Source organism: Myiozetetes cayanensis, unplaced genomic scaffold, assembly GCF_022539395.1.
Source record: "Myiozetetes cayanensis isolate MyiCay16 unplaced genomic scaffold, myiCay2020 scf14, whole genome shotgun sequence".
Taxonomy (NCBI): Eukaryota; Metazoa; Chordata; class Aves; order Passeriformes; family Tyrannidae; genus Myiozetetes; species Myiozetetes cayanensis.
Genome location: NW_026087048.1, coordinates 20382944 through 20397634, shown reverse-complemented (window position 1 = coordinate 20397634; position 14691 = coordinate 20382944). Strand labels below are relative to the sequence as shown.

General features: G+C 63.8%; 3 protein-coding genes across 5 annotated transcripts; 1 reads left to right on the top strand and 2 right to left on the bottom strand.

Annotated features, from left to right (window-relative positions):
• The first annotated feature begins 852 nt into the window (after positions 1-852).
• LOC126636884 (gonadotropin-releasing hormone II receptor-like) lies at positions 853-3036 on the top strand. The gene is made up of 4 exons (XM_050309618.1): positions 853-895; positions 1293-1843; positions 2254-2458; positions 2600-3036. Exons 1-4 carry the CDS (start codon positions 853-855, stop codon positions 3034-3036), a joined length of 1236 nt encoding a protein of 411 aa, XP_050165575.1.
• Positions 3037-4045: 1009 nt separating this feature from the next.
• Positions 4046-7076, bottom strand: TMED3 (transmembrane p24 trafficking protein 3). Its single transcript, XM_050309637.1, has 3 exons — positions 6548-7076; positions 5652-5900; positions 4046-5209 (listed from the first exon to the last, which is right to left on the bottom strand). Exons 1-3 carry the CDS (start codon positions 6722-6724, stop codon positions 4973-4975), a joined length of 663 nt encoding a protein of 220 aa, XP_050165594.1. The 5' UTR covers positions 6725-7076; the 3' UTR covers positions 4046-4972.
• A 156-nt stretch (positions 7077-7232) lies between these two features.
• Positions 7233-10846, bottom strand: ANKRD34C (ankyrin repeat domain 34C). 3 transcript variants are annotated; one of them, XM_050309634.1, is made up of 3 exons: positions 10556-10846; positions 9794-9965; positions 7233-9679 (listed from the first exon to the last, which is right to left on the bottom strand). In XM_050309634.1, the coding sequence occupies exon 3, from the start codon at positions 9629-9631 to the stop codon at positions 8093-8095; it is 1539 nt and encodes a 512-aa protein (XP_050165591.1). In that variant the 5' UTR covers positions 9632-9679; positions 9794-9965; positions 10556-10846; the 3' UTR covers positions 7233-8092. The 3 variants fall into 3 exon arrangements, with proteins under 3 accessions (XP_050165591.1, XP_050165593.1, XP_050165592.1); XM_050309636.1 differs by having other exon boundaries at positions 9794-9962; XM_050309635.1 differs by lacking the exon at positions 10556-10846 and having other exon boundaries at positions 9794-10028.
• Positions 10847-14691: the final 3845 nt, after the last annotated feature.

The window sequence follows — 14691 nt, the reverse complement described above, 5'->3', positions numbered from 1 at the left end:
AGCCCCTTGATGGCTACCCAAGGTCTGGGATCCCCATTAGCAGGACGGTGGTGGGACCTAGCAGCCGGGTGCTAATGTGTTGGGGGCTCTCCCCACACCAGGGTCTGGGGTGGGGGACGGGGTATTAATGAGCCCCACGGAGTGTGAAAGGACTCAATAATGAAGTTAAATGCCTCTGCCGAGGGGAGGGGGATGTGGGGGCAAACCTTTGAGGTGCAAAGCAGGCCCCCCACCCTCTCCCAGGCTGCATATCCCCCCCCCCTCCCCACCACAATGCACTCCAACCAGGGCTGAAGGGACCTTGGGACACACTCCAGCCATGGTGATGGCACAGCTGGAGGGAGCAGCTGGCAGTGGCAGGGCTGGGAGGAGGGACCTGTGGATGTCTGGGCCTCTGGGTCACCCCCAAATGCTTTACCTCAACACGAGGAGCCCCTGTGCAACCCAATGCCTGGTCCTGGCAGCAGCAGTGCCAGACCTGGGGGGCACAGGCAGCACCCCTCGGACTGGGGTCTGGAGCAGGTTCCCCCTTGGGCTGGGGGTCTCCATCCCACAGATGTGGGGCAGGTCCTGCTGTCCGTCCCTGTGTGTGAGCACCGTGCACACTTACACATCTGTGCACTGTGGGCGGCAGGGAAGGACCGTGCTGTTCCAGGCTCCCGGCTACGTCAAGGACCATTCTGAGCAGCCAAGGGCACCCACCTCACGGCAGCAGTAGCTGCAGGCGCCAGTGCTTGGCAGTACTTGCACCAGTACCCGCTCTGGTCCTCAGCCCGTTCCGCCTCGGGCCCCAGGGCAGATGTGGGAGCCTTCAGTGCAGAGCCCTGGCAGCACATGAGCACTGGTCCTACCATGGCCTGGCTGGGGTATGCTGGACAGGACACCCCAGATGGAGGTGAGGTGGGGAGAATGGCGTGTCTGGTCCCCCACGGGTCAGCATGGGGGCCGGGGGTCTTTATCCTAGGCAGGACTGTACTCTGGGCAGGGGATGGGGACAGCAGGAATGGCCCGGGGTGGGTAGTGTGCTGGGGTCAGCTGTGGCTGCCTCCCCCTGCCTTGCTTGGTGCCAGGGACCCCCTGTACCCTGGAGATGTGGGGAGGCCTCTGGAGGAGCAGTAGGATGCAGTGAGCAGCTATGGACGGAACACATGGAGCTGGGCTCAGGAATGTGGTGTTGGAACTGTGGCCCTTTGTCCAGGGGCTCTGGGGGACGGGACCCCCAGTGCTGAGTGTGGCCTGTCCCTTGGAGCTCCCACCTCAGGGCTGCCACTGCCCCTTTGCTGTTGTGGCAGGAAGGGGCCATGCAGACCCAGATGCCACAGTGGGAAACGCCAGCGCAGAGCCCCCCGGCACCGTGCCCTCCGAGCGGGGCTGTGCCTGGAGCCCCCCGGCTGAGAACGGCGAGGAGCCCCTGCGCCTGCCCACCTTCTCCCCTGCCGCCCAGGCACGCGTGGCCATCACCTTCACCCTCTTTGCCCTCTCGGCCGGCTGCAACCTGGCTGTGCTGCGGGTGGCGGGGGGCCGGGGGGGCGGCCGGCGCCCCCACATCCGCCTGCTGCTGCAGCACCTGGCTGCTGCCGACCTGCTGGTGACGGTGGCGGTGATGCCGCTGGACGCCATCTGGAACATCACGCTGCAGTGGCGGGCGGGCGACCTGGCCTGCCGCCTGCTCATGTACCTGCGGCTGCTGGCCATGTACGCCTCCGCCTTCGTCACCGTGGTCATCAGCCTGGACCGGCAGGCTGCCATCCTGCGCCCGCTGGCCATCGCCCGCGCCCGCGCCCGCAACCGCGCCATGCTGCACGTCGCCTGGGTCCTCAGCGCGGGGCTGGCCGTGCCACAGGTACTGACCCCGCCGTCCCCGGCCCCTGTGCTGCCTCCCGGGGCTCCGGTGACACCAGCCAGAGTCAGCGCCTCAGTGCCACTGTGTGACCTGCAGGATGGGGGTAGAGAGGGGCTGGAGAACCCTGTGGGAGGGGGATGGAGAGGGGTTGGAGAGCTCTGTGTGGTGGGGATGGAGGAGTGTCAACAGAGGGGCTGTGGCAGTGACCCCCAGCTCTGCCCCCTCCCTGAGGTGCCCTCTGGACCACCAGCAGTTGGGAGCAGAGCCAACGCAGGGGTGATGTTGGGTCCCACCAGGCAGATTGTGTCTGTCTCTCAGGCTCTGGGAGTCCCTGCCTTGGTCTCTGATGCTCTCCCTTCCTTGGGAGGTGCAGACCCCCATCATCCCCAGCCCACCTCTCTTGTCTCCAGCTGTTCCTGTTCCGCACAGTCACCCTGCGCCCCCCACACAACTTCACCCAGTGCACCACACGTGGCAGCTTCCCCCAGCCGTGGCACGAGACCCTCTACAACATGGTGGGCTTTGCCTGCCTCTTCCTGCTGCCGCTGCTCATCATGGTCTGCTGCTACATCCGCATCCTGCTCGAGATCTCCCGCCGGATGGGCTCCGGCCTTTGTGAGTTCTGGGCACCACAGGATGTGGCCCCACGCCCGGGGAAGCACTGGCTGGGGCTCTGTAGGGATGCCCCCACCCTCTCCCAGTTCATGGGGTCCCTGTCCCACCCACATTTCCCCTTCACAGGCTGTGCCCCCCCAGTCTCCTCGCGAGACGCGTCACTGCGGTGCTCCAGGAACAACATCCCACGGGCCCGGCTGCGGATGCTGCGGATGAGCCTGGTCATCGTCTCCTCCTTCATCCTCTGCTGGACACCCTACTACCTGCTGGGGCTCTGGCACTGGTTCTGTCCCCACGCTGTGGAGAAAAGGGTCTCATCTGCCCTCACACACATCCTTTTCATCTTTGGCCTCTTCAACGCGTGCCTGGACCCCATCACCTACGGGCTCTTCACCATCCCCCTCCGGGGAGGCTGGGGCTGTCCCTGCAGGCACAGCCCCCCAGCCCAGCCCCCCTCTCCAGCCACTGGCTCCTTCCATTGCTCAGCCTCCTCCTTGCCATCCAAGCGGGGAGTCCCAGGGGCGCGGGGGTCCCGGGGGGCCACCGGGGATGCCCCCTGCCACAGCAGCTCCCTGTGAGACCAACACAACCCCTGGGGTGCTCAGGGCGGGGGGATCCAGCAGCAGATGGCTAGACCAGCACAGGCCCAGCAGGGATGGGGTCACTGCCACTTCCTTTATGCATCCCAAAGCATCTCTGTGGGCTCAAGGCTGGCAGGGGTGCCCCCCATTCCCTCTCCCCTCTCTGTGCCCCACACAGCAATAAAGTGTCCCATGGTCACCTCGAGTCCCTCCTGTGTTCCTTGTCTGGGAGCTGAGCTGGGGTCCCCAAAGCCTTGTCCCACTGGTGCCCCTGACTCCACCAAGGAGGGCTCAAGGGCCCCCAGGAAGGAGCAGATTCAAGGGCACTTGCAGGTTGGCCTGGGGACTGCCCTCCCTGTTCGTCCCTGTAGGGCGCTTGGTGCCGGTGGGTGGGGGGCCTGGTCCTTGCCAGTGACATCGAGCTGGTGGCAGTCTCAGAGTGCTGCTGCCATTGGCTCTGCTCCAAACAGGAGCTCCTGGCTCCTGCCCAAGGCCGCTGGGAGGCACACAGGGCTGATGCTCCTGCCCGCAGCAGCTGCCCCAAGGCCAGCGCTGACAGTGGAGGTGGCACAGCTCCTGAGGCCTGCAGGGCTGGCTGTGGGTGCCTGTGCCCCTTACTCCTTCCTGCATCCTGAGCTGAGCCCTTCCCATGGCACCAGGAGTGATGCCTGGGTGAGGGACAGACCATGGAAACTGCCCTGGCATCCCCCTGGTGTTGAGGAAGGGACCACAGAGCTGAGCTCTGCCTGGGGGTCCCTGCTCCATTGCAGTGGGGTACTGGGCTCCCTCAGGCCCTTGGTCCCCACTGCCCAGTGGGACACCGATTCCAAACCACTGACAGGGTGGCTTCACGCTGGGGCAGTGCTTGTGGGGCTGCTCCTGCCGAGGGATTTCTCCAGCTTCTGCTCCCGGGCCAGGAGCAGGCTTGGCTGGTGCAGGCAGGGGGCAGGCAGCAGGGCAAGCAGGAAGGCAGGCAGGAGCAGTGCCCAGTAACAGAAGCGCTAGCCATGCTTGCAGGGATTTATTTGGAAGTGGCAAAGGCCAGTGGAGTTGCTCCAGCTCTGGGGAGGGATCTCACACCTGCTCGAGGGCTGGAGGCCACCAAGGGTCTTGCACAGACCAGCGTCCTTGCACAGGGGGCTCACCCCAGGGCTCTCCTGGGGGTGTCCATTTTGTGGGGCTCCAGGGAATAGGGGGCTGCAGTTCCAAGGGTATGGGGGTACCCAATGCTGCTGGGGCAGGGATGGGGTTTCCTTGGTACATATCTGCAGGGTGTGGGCGGGGGCCTGAGTCTCAGGTATGGAGTCATGTGAGTATGTAAATACCATCTGGTAGGGGCAAACCAAACACTGTTGGCCTGAGAAATGCTTCGAGGGGAGGGGCTGGTAGAGCCACAGGACCACCCAGCAAAAAATCTCCCCTCTTGGGATGCTGCTGCTGCTGTGGCTCTGCTGCTGGGAGTACGCTATCCACCCTGGGACAATCGGGGTGCAGACAGAGACTCCCAGCCCTTGGGCAGCTCTCCTTGGGCTGGTGGCACCAGGTGGGCACCAGGTGGGCCGGAGCTGCCCCATCCCCTCGCTGGCCAGGCAGGGCTCCAAGGGGCAGCTCGTGGCCACTGCAGTCATGTCGGGCTCCGAGGGTCCCCCAGTGTCAGTGCTGATGCTGGTCCAAGGCACCCACCTGCTTCTCAGCAGAGCCAGAGAGCGAGGACAGGGTGGCCAGGCGAGGGGACAGGGCAGCAAGGTGGGCAGTGGGGAGTGGAAGGCAATGCAGGAGGATGTTTGTACTTGAGTGTCCACGCCCACCCTGTCCCCCCGGCTCAGCAGCGTCACCCCCTGCTCCCGCCTCCAGCACAGACTGCAGGGAAAGCGCGACCCCAGGGCCGCTGCCATCCCGCTCCCCGCTCTGCTCAGGCACAGACACATCAGCTCTAGGTGCTGGTCCCACCACTGCCAGGTCTCTTCTCAGTGAAGAAGCTCTTGAGCAGCATCACCTGTCCGATGCTGACCATGAAGAGGATGATGGTTTCCCCCACTGACCAGTATGAGACACGGCCATTGAGCTCCTCGGCTCTGCTCCGGTCCTGTGCCTCCCGCAGCCGGTAATGGGTCTGTGAGTCGATCACTGAGTTCAGCATCTCGTGGATGGTGACGCAGGCGGATTCCATCTGGGGGACAAGGACAAAGGTGCCCTGTCGCTCCTGACACGGCACGGCTGAGGGAGCAGGACAGAGCCCCAGGAGCAGGACAGCAGTGCCCGTGGCGTCAGTTCCCCACTGGACCTCACCCAGAGCAGTTCTGCACTGGGGCAGAGCTGAGAGCCCTGCTGAGGCACCAGGGTGCCCAGCCCAAGGGCTCACACCCAGGGATGGAATGGCTGATGCAATTCCCTCTTGCAGGAGGGACACTGAGTGCTGCAGCTGGGAGAGCCCAGAGCCAGCAGAGCACCCCTGTCCCAGGCAGAGGATGTGGTGGGGTTCTTGGCTGACAGTTGGCACTTCTGCATCTGGTGGAGGGGGAGGGGGATGAGCCTCCAACCGCCGTTCTGTGAGGCCATTTGAGGGCTGCAGCAGGACCTTTCTCCGTCCCTCCCTCCCTCCCGAGACCTACCTGTGTCAGGGCAGTGACGCGGTTGTTCATGTCGGGTAGGATGGGCGGCTCATCGCCCACCTGGAAGTCGAAGTAGACGATTTTGTGTGAGAAGGTGGAAAACTCATTGCTGAAGCAGAAGGTGTAGACACCCTTAACCTCGGTGCGGTGTGGGAAGCTGTCATACTGCTTCTTGGTCTCCTGGTAGATGGTCTTGCCATTGGGGTCCTCCACATAGCAGTCTACGTCATAGTGTCCCCCACTGATCACCTGCACGGGGAGATACAGGTGGCACCTGCCCTGTGACGTGGCGAGGGCCCCCGCCCCTGCCCGGCCTCATAGCTGTTTGAGAGGCCAGCGGGCACCATGCCCATGGGATGGGGCCCAGGCCAGGGGAGCCTTGGGGAAGCTGTGCCCCCCGGTGCCAGCAGCTCAGGTAGGGTGGCTGAACACAGGGACAGCTCCCAGGGCCAGGGTCAGGGGCTCCCATGGCTGCTGTAGGCACATCCCAGCCCTGGCTCCCAGGTGGACACTGCTGGTCTCAGGGCTGGGGCTGAGAACAGCTCCTGGCACAGCATGAGGGGAACTGGGATACACATGGGAGGGGGGAACTGCAGTCCTGCATGAGGCTCTGCAGGGCTCGGGGCAGGGGTATGGACAGGGGCAATAGGCACACACATGGGCAGGGGTGTGGGCAGGGAGGCACGGGCAAGGGGGCACAGGCAGGGGCATCGGCATCGACAAGACAAAGGCAGGGGCACTGGGATGGGGCACAAGGGGGGTGCAGGCAGAGATGGGCAGGGAGTTGCTGGCAGGGGCGTGGGCAGGGGCTGCAGGCAGGGTGCATGCAGGGCTGCAAGCAGGTAAGGGCACGTACATGGCAAGGGGGTATCAGCAGGGCACAGTCAGGGCAGTACCTGGTAGTCGAGGGTGAACTTGATGCCGCTCTCCAGCTCCTGGTGGAAGCAGCGCCGGTCGCTGTCGGGCAGTTCCAGCGTCAGCTCCGTCCCGCCGGCCCCCAGAGCGCCCAGGAGCGCGGCCAGGCACAGTGCCCGCACCGCGACACGCACCGCGACACGCACCGCGCCCGGCATCGCGACACGCACGGGCACCGCGATACGCACCGGTACCGCACCGCCACCGGCACCGGCACCGGCACCACACCGGTACCGCACAGCTACCGGCACCGCACCGCCACCGGCACCGCACCGCCACCGGCACGGCACAGCTACCGGTACCGCACCGCCACCGGCAGCACCACCGAGACCCGCCCCCCTGACGTGGCGCTTCCGCTGCGGGCGGGGCGGGGCGGGGGCGGCACCTCCGGCACCGGGGCGGGCACCCACCGGTACCCCCGGACCACCCCAGGCATCCCCGGCACGCTGGGAACCACCCGGTGTCTCTGTGCCGACCACTCCGGGAATCCCCCGGGGATCCCCTCGGCACTCCCGGGGACCCCCCGAGCCGGCTGGTGATGGATGCCTGCGCCATGAGTCTCTCCATCCAACGGCGAGGCTTTATTAACGCAGCGATCATGAAAAAGTCCCCGCAGGGACACGGCGTTACCCCGGCACCTGCCCCTGCACCACTACACACACGGACTCCTGTAAATAAATTCATTAATGGAATCATGGAATCTGTCGGCAACCACAACACACGGCCGGCCCACGGCACACGGAGCGTGGAATGAGGCGTGGGGTGAGGAGCGCTCCCTGCGCAGGGTGGGCAGCAGAGCGGGGTCCTGGCTGTGGCGCGGTGCCTGCGACTTTCCCGGTAGATGAACCCCTTAGGTCAGCCCGTGCCATCCTCGGTTACTTGGCATCCCGGCTCCCCCGCCGCCGGCAGAGGATTCCCATTCAGCCAGGCTGGGACCTGAATCCTGCCCGGGAATTCAGCGCTTAGAGCTATTCGGAGGGGTGGGGAAGGAACCCCCTGAACCTCAGGCGCTTCAGAGACGAGACCATCCCGGTCCAGAAGGGCGGTGCCGGGTGAGCTCAGCTGCTGGAGCTCCGAAGCTCTCGGGAATCTCGGAGGTGGAGGATTGTCTCCCTCTCCCGCTCCGCAGGGGCACCAACACGGTCCGTTGCCGGGGGAAGTGTTCCCGCTTCTCCAGCCTCCGCACCACTGAGCCCCTTCCCCTCCTGGAAGGCACTTCATGAACGTTCGGCCCCAAAGATTACTGCTGTGGGCTCCGGGGGGAATTTGGTGTCTGAACGAGCGGGATGGATGAAAAGTGGATTTTAACTAGTGAGGAATAAGGGAACTGCAGACGGGATGCTTGGCATGGAGCCTGGTGATCTCAAACGGTCTGAGTTTGGCCTCCCAGGTGGTCGTTCCTGATTCAGCCCCTGGGCTCGGGTCTGACCCCTGCAGCCACCAGTGTGTCCCCGGAGCCAGTCCCATGTGGGACTGTTCCATTTCTGCAGGGACAGCATGGATTTGGGAAGAAAATGGTGACGCAGCTACTGGGCCACAACCTCCTCAAAGTCGGAGAGGTGCCGCATCTGCTCCGCCTGCATGGAGTGTCTGCGGAGGAGCTTCCTGTGGGCTCTCAGGTCACCCCGTCTGGGCGAGCTGGGTGTGAGGGGCACCAGGGGCTTCAGCCCGGCAGCCAGTGGGGAGGGAGCTTTGCTGGAGCCGATGTCAGGGATCGGGGGGTTGGGGTTCACATTCAGCGGGGGCAGATATCCCGGCCTCGTGTGGGAGATGTGGTCCAGCAGCAGGGTCCCGGACCCTCGCCTCTCCAGCAAGCCAGGCGGTCGGCGCCGGACAGTGCTGGGTGATGTGCTGGCACTGCCAGAGGGAGACTCTCGTGAGCCATCCAACAAGGCCAGGTGGGACCCACTCAGCTTCCTCCTCTCCGATGGCCCCTTCCCCATCTCGGTGAGGTGGGAGTCTCCGTTGTGCTCGGTGCCTGGCCTCCACCAGTGCAGAGTGTCCATCCCTGTGGCCGAGCTGGCAGCTGAGCTGGTGCTCTCTGGCTCCTCTGGGACCGTGCTGCTGCGGGGCAGTCGCGGGTGTGCAGCCGGGCTCTTCTCGTGGGTGGCTTTCCATGCCAGCTTCCCCGGTGCCTGCTCATCCACTGTAGGAAAGAGAGCGGGGTCCCTGCCCTTGCTGCTGCTGCTCCGGGTGAGGGGGGTCTTTTTGGAGAGCGAGAGGTCTCCAATGCCCATGATGAGCTCATCGTCAGCACAGACGTGCGTGTCATCGCGGTGCACAGAGGCCGCCAGCACTGAGGGTGCCACCAGACCCCACGGCTCCGACCGCAGCCGCTTCAGCCGTCGCAGATGGGCTTTCCGGGCTGTACCAGCTCTCTGGCCTGGGGAGGGTGGCTCGGTGTCCCCAGTGTCTCCAGAGTGTGAAGTGTGTGGGGTAAGAATGCTGCTCTCCTTCTCTTCAGGTGAGGGAGCTGAGGTGGAATTTTTCAGGTGGGCATCGGAGGGTGCTGCACCCATCTCGAGGGGGGGTCTCTCTTTGAACTCCAGCACAGGGGGAACATTCAGATACTGCTTGGTGGTCTTAGTGCCAGAGGCTGATGTGTCCATGGTGATGATGATCACTTCCTTCCCCTTGGCTCTGCAGGCATTCAGGAGGTGCTGCAGCACAGCGTTGTCATCGGCATTGATGGCGTGGACCAGTGCCGAGGCTCCTGAGTGGTCCTCTAGGCTGGGGTCTGCCCCGCTCTCCAGCAGCAGGGACACCACCTCCCCGCCAGCCCCACGGATGCAGGCATGCATGAGGGCGGTTTTCCCAGACTTGTCCTGGATGTTGGGGTCAGCTTTGTTGTCCAACAGGTACTTCACCATCTTGGCCTTGTGAATGCTTTGCTGGTCGATGTGCGTGGTGATGCAGGCCACCATCAGGGCAGTCTCCCCCTTCTCGTTGCTCTCGTTGATGTAAGCCCCCCCTTCCAGCAGCAGCCGGGTCAGCCGGAGCCGGCCGAGCCACACGGCCTTCAGGAGGGAGTTGCTCCCCAGCTCTAGCTCTGTCCCCTCATCCATGGCACTGGCTGCTGCTTGCTGCTGGGTGATGGCAGCAGTGGCTGGTGGCTGCAGGAGGAACCGTGGAGAGGTGAGCCCTGCTGCTTCATCCCCGCCTTCCCGGGATGCCACGCTCCAGGCACTGCCCTGCACCCCACTGCCCCTCTAGCCACATCCACCCACCTCCTGCAGACAGCTGCCCAGATGCACTGGTTCCCCAAAGAGATCAGAGGGCTCTCGATGGTCTCCACTGGCCTGCTAGGTCTGGGAGGGCACAGCGTGAAGCCCACTGGAGACAGCATGAGCATCCCACATGGCTTCTTGGGCTGGAGCTGGGGTTTCTGCTTCCCCTCTGCTGGAGGGAAGGAGAAGCAGCCACAGTCATTCTGTCTACTGTGTTTCTACTGCATCCTGCTTCTTCTGCCCCCACTGCCCCCTGCTCCTGCTGCCCCCACCCCCTGCTTTCAATGGCCCCCACTCCTCCTGCCCCCGACTTCTCTCTCCTGCTTCCCTCCAATCCCTGCTCCTTCTTCGTTCTGCTCCCTGTCCCACTTCTGAGGCCGTTCCTGGAGCCCTGGGCAGCCGGTGCCCCCAGAATCCCCCCGGCGTGGGCACAAGCCGCCCAGCCCTTCCCCACACCCCCGTGCCCTCCGTGGGTGTCCTGCAGCCCCTGGACCTGCGGTCAGTGCTCGCACCGGGGCATCGCTCCCGGCACCGCCAAAGGCGCCAGCGGTGCAGCCCCCTCTCCGAGAGCTCCCCACGGCCCCTTCTCATGCTGATCCCTCGAGCCCGGGGAGACCCGGGCGTCGGTTCTTCCCCACCCCCGTCAGGCCGGTGCCTCCCCGCGCCCCTCCACCCCGGGGCCATCCCGGTCCCGCTCCCGCCGCCACCCCCGGCTGCGGTGGTGATGGTGGGAGCGTCCCCCACCCCCGGCCCGCTGCCTACTGCCCGGTGCCGGTGTCGGTGCCGCTGCCCTGTGCCCTGTGCCGGGGCTGCTGCCGGTGTCGGTGCCTGGTGCCTGTGCCGGTGTCCAGCTGCCGGTGTCGGTGCCGCTGCCCTGTGCCCTGTGCCGGGGCTGCTGCCGGTGCCGACGCCCGGTGCCTGTGCCGGGGTTGCCGCCGGTGTCGGTGCCCGCTGCCTGTGCCGGTGTCCAGCTGTTGGTGCCGGTGCCCGCTGCCTGTGGCGGTGTCCAGCTGTCGGTGCCGGTGCCCGGTACCGGTGCCCGGTGCCCGTGCCGGTGTCCAGCTGTCGGTGCCGGTGCCCGGTGCCGCTGCCCGGCGCTGCGCGAGGAGGAGGGCGCGGGGGCGGCGCGTCCGCCCGGGGGTGGGTGCGGGGAGCGGCGGGGCGGGGGTGTCCGCGTCCTGGGGGGCTGGAGGGGTCTGTGTCCCTGCCTCCGGGTGCGGGGAGCGTGATCGTGTGCGGGGGGGCCGTGAGCGCGGGGCTGTGTGGGTGTCCGTGTGCGGGAGTGTGAGAGGGGAGTGTCCGCCCCCACCCGTGCGGGGGTGCCTGTGTGCGGGGGTGGGGTGTGAGTGTATCTGCCCTTCGGAGCCTCAGGACCCAGTGGGACCCTGCCGTGGGCAAACTGGTCTGAGCCCACAGCTCCCCACTTGGAGCCGGGGGAGATTAGGAACCCCCTGAGACCCCTCTGGCAGTAGTAACCCTGTGGTCTGAGCCCACATCTGGGGGACACCGAGCACACGTCTGGGGCGCCTGAGAGCACACCTGGGGCACTGGAGTGCTCTGTACCGTACAGGGCAAGCCAGGGTCCCTGCTCTGCTCCCCGGGCTGAGCTCCCTCAGTGCCAGTGGGATGTAGCAGGACTAGCACCAGTCTGCTGTCCCTCCGGACCTCCTTCATCCCCAGATCTCCTTCATCCCCAGATCTCTCATCTGTGCAGGAACCTGCTTCCCAGCAACCTCCTCCACTTTCCTCGGTGGCTCTTTTGGAGCAGTCCCAGCAGGAGGAGGGAACTGGAAGGAAAGAGGAAATGGTCATAGACGCCTCTGACCCACCACCATAGCCCCCACAGCTCTGTAGTTCCACAGGCCATTGCAGCTGCGAGGGATCATGTTAACATGAGGGATCTGGATCATGTTAACATTAGAGGAATTATCTCTTGCGATTAATAAAATATAATCTAGTATTGCAGTGTTCTTCAGTCAGAGATGAGGATGACAATGAGAATCAGAGCCAACAAAGATATTAAGTCAGTCTTATCACATTGGGGAACATTTGGAAAATCTTATGGCAGCTTTGTCCTGACTGTTAACGCAGAGGCTCTGCAGTACCTGCCTAAACTGGCCACGAAAGCCCCAAAAATGTGTCTATCTGTCCATTTTCCATGTGTGAGGACGACAGGTTACTTGTAGAAAATAAACACCTTAACTTCTTAAAACACAATAATATAAACACCTTAATAAAACAAACACCTTAAAAAAAGGTGAAAAACACAAATCTAGAAGACAAGCTGTGGTGGCAGGAGGAGCACAGGCTGCCTGTGATTGGGGTTGCTACTCCAGCACCAGAGGAAGGCACTGCAGTCCCCAAGTTGAGGAGGGTCTGCCTCACTCCCAGGGCACCTCAGGATGGGTCAGGGCTGGCCCAGGAGGGCCAGAAGGAGGTAGGGGGCTGTGGGGAAGATGGAAGGTTCTGGGGCCTCAGCAATTGCAAGTAGGAGATTGTCGGAAGGAAGTGCTGGGGAGCTGACACCCCCCCACCAACACCCCTTTGTCCTCTGCCCCCCTCGCTGCTCCCGTGAGTTGTCAGCCCTGTGCCGGAGCCTAGGCTGGCTGGTTCTGGCTGGAGAGCAGCCAGGACTTTTCCTCCTCCACCAGCCTAGGCTCACCAGCTTTTAGGTGTCTGTGGGGAGGGAGATGCCCCAGCAGGGAGGGTCGAGCATGGTGATACCAGCTCCATTATGCCAGTCATCCCAGGCAGCTGGGACCTCCATGGAGGGGAGCAGGAACAGCCCCTGTCTGCTGACAGGGGGCCTCAGATCTGCCCCAGCCCTGTCCTGGCTTTGCAGAGCCAATGTGTCCATCTATCTTCATCCTCCTTGTCCTCCTTGCCAGTATCCCTGCCATCCCAGAGGATGCCATGGCAACGGGGCCGCAGGGATGGCTGCTGGAGAAGCTGCAGCTCTGTGCAGGGCCCTGAGCCCTGGATTTGATCTGAGCAGTGTCTGCAGCCTCGAGGGCAGTGAGATGGGATCTGCACATGGTCAGTTTGGGACAAGACTGGGATGAGGTGGCTTTGAGGTGCTTGAGTGCTACCCTGGGGTGCTCTGCGCACACAGAACAGCCCTGGCAGGGTAAGGAGGGCTGGGCAGTGACTGCAGGTGCTGCTGGTGATTCCAGTACCCTGTGGCATGGGGTGGTACTGGTACCCAGAATCCTCACCTGGGCAAGAGGCTCCTTCCTCCTGGCAGGGCAGACAGAGGCAGAGGGGACACAACTGTGGCACGGATGTCACATCAGTGATATCAGAGATGCCAAGTGCTTCGTGGGGCCACCCCAGCACCATACCACCTGGATAAGCCAGGCAGTTCCCATCCCTTCATTAGCCTGCTGAGGTTATGATTAGAGTCTGACCCAGCCCAGAGGAGGGGGAACTGCTTTCTGGGACTATAATGGGGCTGTCTGGTCTGTGGGGTGAATGTCCCTAGGGCATTCAAGGAGGCTGCAGTGATGCCTCGGAGGGCTGAGGCCATGGGAACAGGGACAGGATGGCAAGGGACCATTGGCTCCCTGTGCTCTACAGCCCTGGAGGAGCTGCAGCCCCTGGCTGGGGAGAGCCGGATCTGTCCCCCAGGAAAGGGGTTTGTCCCAAAGCACTGTGTCCCGGAACCTTTGGACCCCCAGCTCAGGCACAGGTGGGATGCCAGCACAGCCTTGGCAAGGGCTGAGCCGGCACCGTCTCCCCGGGGGCAGCCGGCACTGACGAGTTCTATTTTGGGCTCTTTGCCGAGGGCTGTGTGAGCTATTCCTGCCAGCTCATCCCCACACGGCTGCCGTTCCGCCGTTTATAGCCATCTCCCGGGAGCTGAGCACAGGGACAGGGAGCTCAGCATGCCGAGGGGACCACGGGCTCTGCTGCCAGTGTTCCTATTGCCTGGGGCACAGCGGGGCACAGCGGGGCTGCCCTGGGCGCGGGTGTCCCAGCCCAGGCCGTGCCCCTCCATGGGGTTTCATGGACAGAAGTGTCCAACCGTGCCCACAGCATCTCGCTTTCCCCTCAGACCCGAGCGGGGCTGGAGCCTGGGGCAGGTTTGCCCCTGCTTTGATTGGGACCCTGATTTCTCCTGCTGGAGTACCAGCTTCCCACAGTGTGCTGGAGATTAATCAGCTAAAATCTGTGATGTCAGTGACATCCCTGCCACTGTCACGTCCCGGAGCCATGCGTGCTGCTGCTTTTTGTCCCCTGCTGTCCCTGGCTTTGGCCAGAGGGTTGAGCTGCCCGTGGTGGGACATGGCCCAGCACAGCAGCACCTTGGCCAGGCTGGTGGAGCAGCAGCTCACCCCAACCCGGGGCACTGGGAGCGATGGATGGAGCAGATGGCTGCGTGTGACCCTACATCCTGTGGCATTGCCACGGGCACGGGGGGCTGGCACAGCTCTCTGGGGCTGAAGGGGGTGTCCAGAGGGACCTGGATGATGCAGAGGGTGATGATGGAGTCGGTGATGCAGTAGATGATGCAGTGGGTGATGCAGCGGGTGGTGCACTGGGTGATGATGATGCAGTGGGTGATGCAGTGGGTGATGAGACAGCAGGTGATGCAGTGGGTGATGCAGTGCTTCCGGAAGAGGCTGCATCACCTGAAAGCAGCTGCATCACCCAAAGCAGCTGCATCATCACAGCGAGCGGCTCTGATGTCTCTATAGCAACCGTGGGGTAAAAATAGTGCAGCAGCTTTAGGGAGCCATCAGGGCCCAGCAGGGATTGCTGCTGGGATGGGTGTGTGGGGCGCAGAGGCTCAGAGGGGAGCAGGGCTCGCCATGCTGCCAGGAGCTGCTGCTCTGCCAGGGATGCTCCAGGGCCTTCAGTAGCTGAGGGGAGGAGGGAATGGGGCATCAGGCTCAGGG